At 42.6% G+C, this 15,634-nt stretch overlaps 1 protein-coding gene across 1 annotated transcript in view; it reads right to left on the reverse strand.

Annotated features, from left to right (window-relative positions):
- Positions 1-2,578: 2,578 nt before the first annotated feature.
- Positions 2,579-15,634, reverse strand: part of CDC123 (cell division cycle 123) — a 71,564-nt gene continuing 58,508 nt past the window's right edge. The window contains exons 10-13 of the mRNA XM_019509559.1: positions 14,820-14,848; positions 9,565-9,693; positions 7,100-7,237; positions 2,579-4,825 (exon numbers count right to left, since the gene is read on the reverse strand). Of these exons, the coding sequence (XP_019365104.1) occupies positions 4,799-4,825; positions 7,100-7,237; positions 9,565-9,693; positions 14,820-14,848 (323 nt within the window). The 3' untranslated portion in view covers positions 2,579-4,798. The remainder of the gene's footprint in view (positions 4,826-7,099; positions 7,238-9,564; positions 9,694-14,819; positions 14,849-15,634) is intronic.

Here is a 15,634-nt window from a genome sequence, read left to right on the forward strand (position 1 = left end):
TACGTTGATGGCAGATGTACTTGCTATCACGTTTTGGTTTTCCAGCACTAGAGTTTGTGAAGTCTCTACCTGGCGAAATTGGAGGGGCATCATATCTTCAGTCTTGGTCTCCTATTTTTGAGCTTGCTCATTGACCACAGCCTGTTGCTGGGCCAACCTCAACACCTGCTCCATTTCAGCCCATATAAATTCCCTGACTGACCCTTCAACATCCACCCACGTGGGTCTATCTGCACGTCTCCCAGCCAGCAATCCTACCCTCAACCAGAGAACTCCTTACTTGAAAGTGGTACGAAACATTTTAATGAATCAGAATTTTGTCTGAAATCACTACTGACAATTTTGGAGTAGGTCTAACGAGAGCCGTGAGCACCCAGATAGTACTTGCCATAACTGTGCTGTTATGCTTCACTGCAATATTTAGTAGGAAGTAAGATGCCCAAACAAACAACTGCATTACATTTTTATTATAATAAAAATACTATCATCAGACATGGTTACTAAAGGACTCTAACAAGTCTGCACAGGATAAGGGATCAATTATGCAGATAAATGCTCTTTTAATTAAAGTCTCAGAATTAGTATTTGACTTGAATGCTAATCGTTACCTCAGCGGAAATTAAGATGCTGCAAACCCTATATCTAATTATGCTTTTGTTACGATAATAAAAAAAAAGTAAGATCTAGGAATTTAATTCTACTACTGAATAAAATAGTCTATGTTCAGTTCAACACTCCCATATTAAGCCTTTAATTTATTGCGTGCTAAAAGCCAACTTATTTTGGGTCTCTCCACCAGCTAGGCAGTTGTTGGTGCAGACATCTGTACTTTTTATTCCATAAAATTAGTTTTCTTCAAAACTTCCCCAAATGCAGCCTTGTTGCACGACCTATTCCTTCAAAAGAAAGATGTTCACAAATTGCCAAACTGATTTGCCCGTTTACATTTTGGCTGCCACACTACCAGATGCTGCTATCGGCACTCTTCTCCAGCAAGAAGAGACAATAGAAGCATTTCAGCATGCGAAAGATAAACTGACTCACATGTGGGAAGGAAGCACTATCTATTTTTAACCATGGTTGTCTCTTATTCCAATGCCCATCTCGACATTACCAAAAATGCCAGCTTTGACCACTTGTCATCAAGTTTTTACATCTGGCAACATACCAGTAAAAGGCTGCATAGAGATTATATTTCCTAAGGTCTATATTCTTCCTTATTTGTGTCTATGGTTTCGACTGCTTTGCCTTTGGCCTCGGTGTTAGGTTATATGTAGACACACAAAGATGTGCAGGAGATTAATACAGAGTGCCTGAGAATGTGAAATATGCTCATGAGGATTTCATGGCCATATAAGGCAACCAAAATCCAACAGGTGGTATTCATTTTGCTCAAGGGGACATATAGTAAACGACAGGGGGGGAACCATTATCCCTATTTATAGTTTTCTTTCCAGAAGCACACTCAGCAAATGAAACCAGAAAATATACACATAGAAAGTGTTGCACTGAGAAGTTGAGTCTTTGGTTCAGTTCAATATTATTTGTGCTTGTTCTTATTCCAGCGTTCAGATTAATCCAAATACTGGAGTGGAGGGCTAAGGGAAAACAAGAAAGGCATCAGGAAAGCTGAAGATCAAAGGGAACAAAAACATGGGACAACCCTGGAATTAAAGCCACACAAAAAGGGTAGGTTCATCTGACTCCTCTTCATTAAGGAGGTAACTTTAAATGGGTGTAATTTTTACTCTTAGTAATTTTTTTAAAGACCCAATATCTTTACTAGGAGATGCTAGTACAGTATTGATGGACTGCTGTCCAGCTGAAAAATTAAAAACACTACCGACTGAGGCATAATGCAGTATTTTCATTAGCACTCTTGGCAGAACTGCAATTCAAGAACCATGACTGTCACATCAAGTTGACGTGCAACTCAGATGCTGAGCAAACCCAGCTACTTTATAAAGATGTTGCTATCTGGTAGTTGTTTTCTAGCTTCTGTACTCCCTCCCTTCTCCAGCAATTTCTATACTTACTATCTAATTGAAAATCAAACACTTTTTGCTCAAGCTTTTAGCTGCACACTGTAAAGATCTGATCCTAGTTCACTCCCCAATGACTTCACAAGTATCCTCTCTCAATTTGCTTTAGTCAATAAAATAACCAAACCCTAATCCACTCTTCTGATGTAGCTGCAAAATTAATCTGAAAAAATATCAAAATAAATCACTGCTTTAAAATGCATGTGTACCCTCTAAAAATGAAACATACCCCTCTCTGAGTTGTGAATGATATATATAAAAAGTTATATCAAACAACAAGAATTCACTTTTTGTAGAAAACAGTGATTAAAACAAGGCTTCCTGACCAGTGATTTTAAATTACAAGTTAAATCAATTTGATTTCAATCAAATCCACCCTGGGAGAAACCACTTCTTGAGTCTGGATACTTCTCCTCCTCCTGCAAGTTCAATCACTAGATGAGGGACTGCAAAGACTTGACAAGGCAGATCATGGAACGACCTGACAGAGGGTTATTTCAGAAGGGCTCACAGAGACCAATGAAGCAGTGGAGGGAGAGAGGAATAGAGACATTTTATTATAGCAGTCATCCTATAACCTCAGGATAAGCAGAGGAAGAAGGAAACAGCAACACAAACCATGGTGGGACCCATACAGAGCATCTGGTGAGGGTCCAGGTTGGGGACCTGTGATAAAGGATCATTAAAATGCTGGATCTTGCTACTGGGAGGTAGTGGATTCTCCACCACTAGGCTTCACCAGGAATCAGACTTGACATAGGATTTCACCTAAGACGGCAGGGTAGTGCAGGAGGGTCTGATTAGATGATGACAACAGTTCTTTCTCTGGCTTTAATACTTTCGTAAGTTCTAAAAGTTCCCTTAAATTTTACGAGATTCCTACACATGCCGTTTAAAGCATGAAAGATTAACTTCTCACTGAATTAAATGTAGCCCTGAAAAGGATCTCAACTGATTGTCTAATTCAACTGCCTGCTCCAAGGTAGGATGCCCTCCATTTGGACTATCCTCAACACATGTATGCCTAAGCTCTCCTTGCAGTTTCGTAAGGAAGGAAAACACATTTTATAATTGCAGACTGCAAGAGCACCTGTTAATTCAGCTATTTCAAGGAGCACAAGCATCAAGTTTGATAACTGCATAAAGCAGAACATGTTCATTATCCATATAATCTTCAGCCACAAGTGGTCTTTCAAAACTGAAATTGCATAGGGATGAGAAGTGACCTTTTTTCCGTGTTTAGTTTTTTACTTTAAGAGTCATCCCCATTTTACAGAGAAAGCCATGCACAGAGAAGCAAAGGACTGGACTTGAAAAGATGCATTAATTGTTGGATGCTCAGCATGAGATGCAGGAGGTTCCAATTTTCAGAGGTGACTAGGAACTGCACTTCCATTCACCTCATCAGGAGTTGTGTATGTAACCTCCGATTATCAGCATCAAGGTGTAAAGCTGGGTAGCCAAAAACCGAGATGCCCCAAAATCAGTTGACCCTAAATTTCCATCTAAGTAACTTGCAAAAGTTTTAAAGTGAGCAAGCTGATAAAGCTGGGTAAAGAACACAGGTTTTCCAGATTCTTGGCCAGTTTACAGGATTCCTCTTATTAGCAGAAAGGGTTAAAGTGTCAAATGAATCCAGAATCCATCATAATTATGAAACAGATCATCTTCTCAGAGAAGCCAGTGAGTGGATGCGACAGCAGAAAAACCAGACCCACACAAAATTATGAGGCTATTTTATATAATTTTTAAGCCATCAGCTGTGGATGAGATATTTGAAAATAAATGTTATTCCTTCAGCATATTTATCACATTTGTTTTTGAAGTACTGGACCTTGCACATCTCCTGACTATAGTTGCAGTCTGAGAAGAATATTACTTCATTCAAAGTGATTTCAGAATTTCAAATGACTAAAATCCTTAACTGAGCAATTTACCAGCAGATGACTTTAACGAGAGAAATCTCAACATGGATACTTACCATTAAAAAATTACATAGGAAAGACTGCAAATTGCTGTATTCTTTTACCAACAGATTATACTTTAAAACCATGTGATTAAATACACAGGATAGCTGACATTTTGTATTTTCTATTTGTGGGATGTATTTGAGTGAGCAAAGTCTTACAGTTTGAAGTGACCCTCACTGGTGCGGGTGCTCCCAGGCTAAAAACCAGGGACTCAATTACTTATGTCCAAATGTAGATATGCTTGCTTGCATCAGGATAGTAACACAGCACATTTTCTCTGCTGCAGCTTGAAGCCATTGCTCTAGGACTAGGAAAAATGGCCTCAAGCTGCAGCAGATAAAGTGTAGATTGGAGAGCAGGAGGAACTTCCTGACTGTGAGGATGGTCGAGCATTTGGAACAGGCCACCTAGAGAAGTTGTGGACTCTCGATCCCTGGAAGTCGTCAAGAGCATGCTGGAAGAGACGCCTGGCCGGGCTGATCCCACCTTGAGCGGTGGCTTGAACAAAATGATCTCATGAGGTTTCTTTCAGCCCTACTATCCTATGATCCTAATTAAGCACTGAAAGAGCGTAGAACACACAATAAGCCAGCATACCACGTTGCCATGAGAAAAACATTTCCTAGATTTTATATTTATTAAACTAATACACAAATAGGCTTGGCAGCTCTTCACTTCTTTCACTGAATACAAAAAGCAGATTTTCTTTAAGTTGATGTTTAACAGGTAGTCTAAAAATCTAGCCACATTTCTCGCTTAAAATTTCATCCAGCATTTCATGATCTCTCAGTCATCATCTTGTTGATTTCTTTTCTGCCAAGGAAACAGGGAAGTTAACCATGTTATATGCAATTATCTTTAATAAAAGCATCAAAAAATTACAAGCATTTTCTAGAGATGTTGGCATTAGAAAAAAAACTTTATGTACTTCTAAGCCATTCTTTGAAGGTTATGTGGTAACATTTATATTTATAAATGCAAATTCACAAGGAGTTTTTTTTATTTACAATTCAGGAGAAAAATATGTCACCTAGTCTCAACCAGCAAAAACAGTCCATAAACAAGAACTTAGAAACCAGGAGAATCAATGGCCAACGTGACATCAAAACCCACAATGAAGCAAAAACATCTGAACACAATTTTTTACATTTTTCTAACAGGCTTCATAAGACTCATCGTTATAGTATCTAGCCACAGCAATCCAATCCCTTTACAGGTTCAGTGATCCCCTTGTGCCATTGTTGCAGGTGAAATGGAAAGAAAACATTTCATTTGGCTCTGACAGAACATTTAAATTCAGGAATCTTTAAATGTTTTATTTCAACTGAGAAGTTTCAATTTATCCAATTCCCCGCCCCCCATTTGGTCTGAAAAAAGTTTTGATATTCTGATTTATTTTCCAATTGATTTGGTATGAAAATAAAATGTAGAAATATCAGCATTTCTCTCTTCTATTCTTCCATCAGTGCTACCAGAGCGTATGGGAACCCCTAAAAGGACGCACACACTGAAAACCTGTCTTTTAAGACTATAGAAGCAGCAATGGCATTACGCAAACATGTCTTGGGATGTGTCTGGCATCAGTCAATTGTCATAATTAATACCACAAAAACACAGCATTAGATACCGTCACACCCGGTAACAAGGCAGGTGACGATTTGGGGAATTACAAAAGAGTTAAAATTTGAAGTCCTGGGATGAAATGGAAAAAAGCAGATTAAATGAAAGTCAGAAACTTCCTGATCATATCTCCTGTTAGACTCTGCAGCAGTGTTCCTATGATGTGGTGGAACAATATGAAGTAGACTGCGAAATGTCACTAATAAAAATGACGCACACAACTTAAGGGCAAGTCCTTATCCTGGTAGAGGACCTGGCCTAAGACTTGCGATATACAAGCAGCATCATGAACCGCATTACTACACTTCTGTAGCATGCAGTTTATGGGTAGAATCTGAGTTGCCCGCGTTGACCTTCAAGGCTGGGTGGTTCAGGACACCGATACCATAGACTCTGCTCGTGTTGAATCATATGTTTGATTTAAGAAAAAAAAATTAAATCTTCCAACTGTCCCACCCAAGTGTGGAAAAAGTAGAGGGAAGGTCATTCTGGGCCAGTAAAAACATCAAAGAATTGTTATCAAAGGAACAGAGAAACTGAGGTTGTTTGAATTAAAAACTATTGAGTGGTAAAAGCTTGCTGAGACCTCACAAAATTATTTTAGTAACACCCAAAGTAATATCAACTTTTACAAAAAGGTATGCTGGTTTCTCCAGGAACATTCATCATATTTTAGATCCTATTAAACAACTTCACTTAGGGCAGAGCTGTCCAACTGTGGGCTGCAAGTGACCCCTGAGGAGTTAACTTGTGGCCCCTGGGTGCCATCCCCCACATCACTCTCTTGCTTCTGCTGCCGGGGTCTCCCCCACCAGTTACCACTTCCTGCCCCCTCTCCTGGGGACAAGGTGGCACAGCCCACAGGGCTCAGGGAGTAATCCCATGTAGCACAGGGCACTGGCACGATGTAGTGTGGAGGCATAAGGCGTAACGGGGGGGGTGGGATCTACACAACACAGCGCAGCGAAAGAGGTGCCCATGTGGCATGCCAGCACAGTATATGACTCAGGAGCAGGGAGGTTGTGTTCCATACGGCATAGGGATGTGCAGCACCCAGCCACTCAGAAGTGGACAGCTCTGACTGAGGATAATAAAGTTCCAGGTTATTAAAGGTAAAATTCAATAAACCCATTCTATAATACAGCAGGTGTGGTGTGAATTCTGGGCTGGCTGGGGAAGAGAAAAGGTGTGGGGGCAGAAAAGGGGTGCTGTTTATAGAACAGATCCCTGCCAGACTGCTCGAGCAGCATGCATTGTGGACTCTGTGCAAAGGTCCAGTCCACTGGCACGTGGCTCAATTCACTCAGCAGTGTCACTGGGGGCTGGACGACGGCACTCTGTGGGCCACAGCTGGCCCATGGGCTGCATCTTTGACACCCCTGATTTAGAACATGAGGGTTTAAGCACTTTAATGTTCCTTTACTTTCCTCTCAACAGTCAGAAGTTCCTCCACTAGGATTTGCTTACCAGTTTGAGAAGGTCTATTAATTTGTGGACATCTTCTCCAGTAGAAAGATCTACAAAATCTTTGGGCAGCCCGTAGCTCAGGTAAGGGCTAGGCTGGACGGTAACTCCGCTGTTTGTGCAACGGAAAGCTGGATAGTCCTGAGAGAGAGAGAGAGAGAGCAAGCGAGCAGGTTGAAAACACCCAAAGTCATCATAAAGTATCTCACTGCAATTAAAACTGTGGATTTCTTTAGAATAATTGAGCTTCACTTGCTTGGCTAGTATGTTTATTTCATCTAAATTGTATTGAAAAGTGCTCACCAATGCTAGGGTTTTCTATAAACATCTCAAATCATCTATCAGCAGAAATTAAAATGTAGTGGCGCTTGGGGGGGTGGCGGGGGGGCACTCAGGGGACCTTAGCCCCTGTGTAACCACCCCTCCCAGCACCATCCCTTCCCTCTGGGCTGCGCTGCCTGCCCTGCACAGCTGAGCCCACCCTGTCCACCCCCCCTGCAGCGTAACTGCCCCAATTTTCTGTCTGGCCCACCTCAGATCCCCCACTGGGAAGAGGCTGGCGCCGTCCCTGGGTAAGTGTTTTCCCCCCATACGTCAGAGCCTCCACTAGGATCCTGATTGTACTAATATTAATGTATTAAAGTAAATAAGCAGTAACAGCACTGTAACAATTGGTCTCCCTCTGTGATATACTGAACTTTAGATAAGGCTGCTGGGCCCACAGCTATAAAACTGTATAAAGTTTATAAATTGTATAATGTTTAGCAACAAAAGTCTTAAAATCTCCTTTTAGTTAGGACTTCAGGTTTCAGCATAAATAAGTAAAACTTTGCCAAAGTTATGGTCAAAATTTACCCAGCAAATATTTGTTGAAATAAAAAGGCAGCATCCCCACGTGCACAGGGTGGCTGCTGCCCATCCCTGAGGAGCTGGGTGGGCCAGGCCCCACCACGGGTGCCGCTGGACACCCCCACCAGCCCACCCAGCACAGGTTGAGCCCGCAGAGCCTCAGTGGAATACCACTTCCAGCCAATGGTCCACATCCTCCTCTCTGCAGCAAGAGAGAGGTGCTTTCCCTTTACCTTAAGGCAGCCCTTCAGGTATTTGAAGACTGCTATCATGGCCTCTCTTAAGCACCTTTTCTACAAGCTGAACATGCCCAGCTCCTTCAGCCTCTCCTCATGACTTGCTTTCCAAGCCTTTGATCATCTTTGCTGCCTGCCTCCAGACCCTCTCTAACTTTTCCACGTCCCTTTTAAAACGTGTAGCCCAGAACTGCACAGTGCTCCGGACGAGGCCTAACCGGTGCTGAGCAGAGGCACTATCACCTCCCGTGTCTTGCACTGAATGCTCCTATTGACACATCCCAGAACCTCATTCACTTTGTGTGCGGCTGCATCACCCTGCAGACCCCTATCGAGTCTGTGATCTACAAAGACTCCCAAGTCCTTTTTCAGAGTGCTGCCATCCAGCCAGGTGTCACCCATTTTATACTTGTCTTTTTGATTATTCCTCCCAAGGTGTAGCACCTTGCATTTGTCCGCACTGAACTTCAACTCATTAGCTCTAGCCCAACTTTCCAGATCCTGTTGAAAAGCTAAATAAAGCAAGCCTAAGAAAGAAATTGTGCTAATGCAGTTTATTAGCTGAAAACGACAGAGACACACTAACTGGCTAAGCAGCTCCCCAGAGGTTGCTAGCAACTGCTTCTTGAACCATCAGTAATCTCCAGTTTGAAGACAGCTACTTTCAGTGCTCTCCCCAGCTGGCTAAGGAGGTTAAGCTGGGGCCAAATGGTCCTAGGGTTAGTCACAAACTGGAAGAGCACTAAAGCACTAGTGATTGAAGGGGAATATTTCCCCTGAGAACAGGAAATAGGCTTGGCTTTGGGCACCCCTGTAACGGAAAGACAGAGTTAGAGAGAGATTTGTAGAAGCTCAAACTAACTGTGAAACCAGGAAAATCAAAGAGAAAAAGCAATCCAGGTAGGCAGCAGAACTTAGTTAAGTGATGGAGTAGAAGGACATACAGTTAAAAATGTACATGTGAAGAAATAAAAAGGCACAGTTTAAAATGCAATAAAAGGGATCAAACTGGAATTAACAGGACTAAACTGAGTAAAGAGAAACACTGGGGAAGTTTCTTAATTGGGTAAAAGCTGCAATACAGTCTCTCTCTTTTTCTCAACAGTATCCACTGCAGGAGACAGTAGTGGAAGCCCTAAAACCTGATGCTATTATTTGTTGAGCCTGCCCAGCGTAGGAGACATAAATCCTGCTTTCAAGGCATTTCCAATCAATGAACTAAAAACAAAGTCTGGGATGCAATCCATACCCCTCTGAGGTGAACAGAAATGCACATTAGTAACTAAATCACACGGGAGAGGAACCGAGGCTGCTAGTCCACCTATTCAGCCATCTAGCTATTCTCTCTACAAATGCAGTTTTATTCATCAGATAAATCTGTACCTGCTCCGTAGCCTCCCCTTCACCGTGGTCACCTTTCACGTTCTGCCCAGACGTTAATTCTTCCCACGTAAACAGCAGCGAGTCTGTTACTTCACCAAAGGGGTTAAAATCTATTAGCCACACTTTACCCTGCAGTGAAGCAATGGAGGAAACAAAAAAACCCAACAGATTTAAACAGTACGAAGGACAGAAAAATATTATCCACCTAAATGCAGAAATACAAGCATACTTGATCTCAAGAAAAATAATCAAACCTGACGTGAACTTTTCACCGCCAGCTAAATTATACGTTTTTAAAATGTTCTCTCCATGGGTATTGAGCAGGCTGCACTTCATTTTAAAACATGCCAAATCTTGGACCACTAAAAACCAGTTCTTATAAAAGGTCAAAATAGGGAGGGCAAGTATTTTGAGATCAGTTCCACGTAGTTTCCTACATGAAGATCTTGTAGACTGGACATTACCAAGTCATTTTGCTCTGCATAGCCCTTCAAAAGTCCCACCGCACATTGGGCAAGAACAAGGATTTGCCCAAGTTATCTTTGGTCAGAAGTTTCCTGTCTCACACCAGCCACCTCGGCAGCCTGCACAACTGCTGCTCTTCATCTCGGAAGTGGCAGTATTTCAGGGATACTGTACAGTTTGAAAAATGCCTTCTGGGATCCTCCCAATTCAAAAAGTCTTCACAGATGCAAGGTATTCTTAAGTAAATTTATCTAAAGATACCTGTAGATAGCCATGGCGGTAGCTAAACTCCTCTGAACCCTTACTCCATTTATCCTGACAACCCACCCATGCGGGATGGGTGGGACGTGTGCGTTTTACAGATGTGAGGAATGGAAGCATAGAAAAATGAAAATAACTTGCTCAACTTCACCCGGGAAGACCATGAAGAACCAGCAAAGTCAAACCTAAGTTTCTCATGTCCGTGTATCAGTTTAACCCCTTGCAGCCCATGCTTCTCTGAACCAATTAGTCTCCAAGATGCCACCCCACCCTACTATCTGCCTTACTTCAAACTAACAGGGAACCATGTTGCTCCTTACAGTGTGTTACCTACCTAATAAAAGACAAATTACACTGTAACAAAGCACAAAACCCCAACCATGTACAGAAGGATTTCTCCCAAGTTAGGCATCGTGTCTGAATGAGCCTGGATTTATCAAAGAGAAATGCTGTATGTACCTTTAAAGGGGCAAGAGGATTTCTTTATGATTATTATTCACTGAAGTCATGATATAAGGCACTTTGCAACTGATTCTGAAGATCAGTTACTTAGGTCATTACCTAGGTCTCTGTTCCCTCCTCCCCTTCATGCCAGAGGGATCTTGTTTAAGACTGTGGTCCCCATCTTCTTGGTGTAGTGTAAAACTTCCAGATTTAGCATTCTAACACAGCCATTTCCTCACCAGGGATGAAAATCCCTTTGGGGTCTATGGATCCCACTCCTCAGTGGTGACCACATTGCTGAAATGTCCTCTCACCTCCACGCAGCTGCAGATTTACGATATCATCTAAGCAGCCCTCATACAGTCTGGCAGCAGGAGGCTTGCTCTCACCACGGCAGTATAGAGCGGGACCTCGGTAGCCAGCAGGCACAGTCACGTTCTTATCTCAAGCCTCCCTTACTAGTGCAGGGGGACAGAGGGCAAAAGTTGACAGAAGTATTACAGTAATACTACCTGAAACCTACAACTGAGCCAGCGGGACAGCCCATGCAGTTTGGGTTCCCACAGTTTTCGCCGAGTCCCTCTTGCAAATACACCACAGTGTGTTCCTGTCAGATCACAAGCAAATAGTTTCGAGACGCTGCCACATGCTCCCTATGCTAAATGTCAGGACTGCAGTCACATTTCAGAAGACTGAAGCTTATTAATACGGAAACTGCAAGCACCTGAAAAACAGACTGCAGCTGGGTTTGATTCTGGAAGGGCAAAGAAACCAAGGTGGTTTTGCACTGTTGAGCTGCAACGCTGGAGGAAGAGTCCCAAGCAGCTTCAGTGCAGGAAGCAGATTTGCATTGCCAACGGGACCATGGGTTTCCATCGCTCCACTTTTCATCCCAGCTCAGAGATTCTTGTGATAGTATGATGTTTTGGTTTTACTAACTGGGATATCTTATTAGCTCAACAATATCAGGAGGAAGAATGTGTCATTTGCATTCCCACCACACTTAGAAAAACAAGCTAATGAACCAATTTAATTGGAGACAGGGGCAATGGCTGGCATAGTTCACTTTGTGGTTCACAAGTTCTTTTTCTGCTTCAGAGGGTTCAGACTTTAGAAAGGGCTGGCACAAGGATTTGTTAAATATATGCAACTTAAAAATTTTTATATGGACTTTTGTGAGCTCATCTACCCTTTGGAGAATTACAGTCTGTCCAAAGACATACTGTCGGATTGGTGAGACGAACAGATGCTTCTGTTGGTACTACAGCTATACTTTCCACTTTAATGTAGATACAGTGCTCATCCACAGCACTGACTGATTCCTAAAGATCCTCTTCTATATTCACTGAACTCTGGTAACTGCAAATGGCTGGTAGAAGGCATTCAAAAATGATGGAATCGAAAAAAAAATTCATGACAGGTGTTGTTAAATATGAAGCGTTTATCTCCGTCAATGAACAGCGTTCACGCTAAGGGAAAGTAAACTGAAGCAAATGCAGCACATGGCCCTAAAATATAGTTCAAGACCACTTTCATCCTCTGGCTTCACAGCAGGGCTAAAGCTCTTTATTGCAGGCTTCCAATATTGGCAATCTCTTATCACACTCGAGACAGATAAGTGCATAAGCAATCGAGGCAAAGTTTTGCATGTGATGAAGAAACACATGGAGGACACTGTGCAATTCTGCTTAACACCCACAGACATACAGCAACTTAAGTTTTGTTTTAATAAAAAGCATTACCACATCAAGGAAGTGCACAAAACGAAGGGCAGTCAAAGGAAGTTACAAGATAGATAAGTGCCAAGCCAGTACAGATAAAATGAAAACGCTGAACTGCCCACAATGACAGCACCTGTGAGTCAACACAGCACTAATATTACTGTAACTTAAGATCTGCAAATTAACAGCAGCCTGAAATATCCCCACTATACTTGCCCTCTTACAGCAGCTTATCTAAGAAGCCTAACATGCTTTCCAAATTGTTAAGACCTGGGATGTATGCAAGACATACGTACAGTGATCAGTTCATACAACACTGAACTACAGCTGTCTTCAGGCAGCTGTTTAAATAACTCAGTCCCAGCTACTTAACAGCTGAAGAAATGCATCCAAATGAAACTGGGCTAACTCAGCCTTTGTAGTGTTGGCTGCCTGGCTCTGGAGACCACCTGGCTTTCAAGATTGTGTCAGAACATGTTTTGCATGCTGGCATGCAAAGCCACCCCATCAGTAACAAGAGCGACCCCCACAAAACTAAGATAGAAAGAGAGAAAGAATGTTAACTTAAATTGGAAAGACTCAGTACAAGATGAAAAACAGAAGTGAGCTTGTAAGAGCTGGATTCTGCGATGTGAAAGCCTGGACCGAACGCACACGTGAGAAGTTGCTTTATGTTCTACATCAACCAAATGAAACGCACTGCTTCCACTTCCCTCTGAAAAAGCAGGACTTGGAGCAAAGTCCCCAGTATGTTTCAGTTGCTCCCTGCATGGTTTTTTTGCTCTACCAAATTTTGCAGCCCTGGCAAAAAAAACACTCCATCCATCCAAGAGATATTTGCAACTGAAAAAACTTTAAGTAGGAAGGAGCTGGACGTTGCTCTCACTCTACAGGTGAGACTGCCATAAAAACATGCTGATCAGAACAGGTCCTGGAAACGGACTCAACCTTTATCAGCATTTGTAATCCAGATGCTAAAGGGATGCTGAATAATACACTTGTGAGCTTGGCACCCATGGGCAGAGGCAAAAGGCAAAGACTTAAATGCATCCATGGTATGGTGCAAGGTTGTGCCACGCTGAGATGCGCTCTGCCTTCGGTGTGCGCTACCTCTGAACAGCAGCAGTGCAGCGCACACAATTCAGAAACTGAATTGAAATTTTGGAGGCTAATAAGGCTACTAACTCCAGCTCAGGAGCTCAGCCTGTAAGCAGATGTGGTGCTTGTCAGCACAGTGCTGCTTTGAGCCATGCAGGCAACCCCCAAAGGACTAACTGGCAGTTTACCAGGAGCCCAAGAGCTGCACCAGTAATTAACAGATACACACACCCAGCATATTGTCTTGACAGCTAAGGAGAAACTGCTTGTCCCCCTCTGTATTCAGCTCAGGGAACCGCTCCTACCTGGCTGCTGGGGATGAGGAATCCCAGCGTGAGTGCAGGGAAAACAGCTCAGTTCCAGCTCCCAGCCCTGCTCCAGCTTGAAACAGCTGAGAGCAGTTCCACCTCTGTAGCCCTGGGCTCAGGGCACGTAAAGCCTGGCCGCACACCTGAAACATGCTCAGCTGCCCACCAGGAAGGGTACATATTTTACCCTGGTCAGTACAAGGAGCTGTGAGCAACACGAGCACATTTACTGAAGACAGAATTTTTAGGCACTTGAAAAATCCTGAAGATTGTGCATGCTCCGTTTTTCCAAAGCTTTTAATTTGGCCAGATTTAGGCAAATTGAGGGCCACAGCAAAAGGCCTGTCCTAGACAGAAAGGCCACATTTTTAAGCCCTGTTCCAAAGCACAGGCGTAGCTGGAGCACTTCAAGGAAAAGGCTGTCAAAACTTTTTTAACACAGGCAAGGTCGTGCATTTTTCACAGCCTTTTTGTTCACAAAAAATTCAACTAAACAGTTAGTTCTAAGCAACTAAAATGAGGGTCTTAAAATGGGAATTACCAGGCAATCTTAACAGGCTGCCACCCTCATCTTGAACAATTAACCAAGCAGTTTCTTCTGACAGCATAAACCACTTTAAAAAGTCTCAAAGAGTCTGTTAAAGACTGAGTATTTGTCAGGCAATTGCAGCTGAAACCACAGCTACATGCTTTAAGATAAACTGCCCCTTCTCTGGAGGAAACGGTTTGCAAAACATCCACATTCTTGGCATGCGCATATACGCAAACACACCAACCACCTTCCTGTCCTGTCCTGGATAATGTCTAGCATATGGCAGCCACTTGCTGACAGATACCTGTAATTCACTCAACACCGCATTCACTTCACTTCAGTGTCATTTTAGGCAGCTTCAGCACTTCCACAAAGCAATTAATAAAGACTACTTCAACAATATGACATGAGCCATCATTCACTTACCTTGCTGTCTCTGTACACATCAAACACAACTGGAAAGGAGGAGGGATATGTGTCAGTTTTAAAATACAGGTGATCATATATAAGACAGCTATGCTTAAACAGATACACAAGCCTAGGGCACAATCCCCAGATGTAATACATCTGCAAAACTGAAAGCTAGAACTGGGCTTATTCATGGCAGGGGAGTATAACAGCAAAGGTACAGACGTGCAAGAACTGCACTGAGAGCAAAAGATACCTATATGGTATTGCTCTGCAACTGCTGTATCAACATGATTCTGTACTGATTCGTGTATAGCAAAACTGCTGCAAACAACCCTGTTTTATCCAGGGTCAAACTTTAGGGCCATTTAGCTAACTCTTCTTGCTACATGATCACACAGCTATACCAGCTAGATCGTAATGTATATCGCTTACTTCTAAGCAGCAAATCCTCTTCCTCTTTCAAAGCAGCAAAATAAGTATATTTGTCCATAACTTGAGAGACTTTCCATTACCCTTACATAGGGAGGCTTCCCTTTAATTTTTAAGGCATACAAAAAACCAGAACTCTTGGTTCCAAAATTATACCTTTTATTAGACCAACTAGAAAATGGCAAGAAAACTGTCCTTTTCTGCAAGCTTTCAGGATCAAAGTCCCTTCATCAGGCTCTGGGAAGTGTAGATGGTACAAGATGGTGAAAAGTCCCCATAGGTAGGAAATAAAATTCATTTTTGCACAGAGGGAGCTGAAGACGGAAGTCTGTCCCTCTGGGTCCATGAGAGTGTCTTTGTGAGCTGTGTTGAGTAGCTCTTTGATGTGTTGATCAGGCAGA

Source organism: Gavialis gangeticus, unplaced genomic scaffold, assembly GCF_001723915.1.
Source record: "Gavialis gangeticus isolate Ggan-Ray unplaced genomic scaffold, GavGan_comp1, whole genome shotgun sequence".
Lineage (NCBI taxonomy): Eukaryota > Metazoa > Chordata > Crocodylia > Gavialidae > Gavialis > Gavialis gangeticus.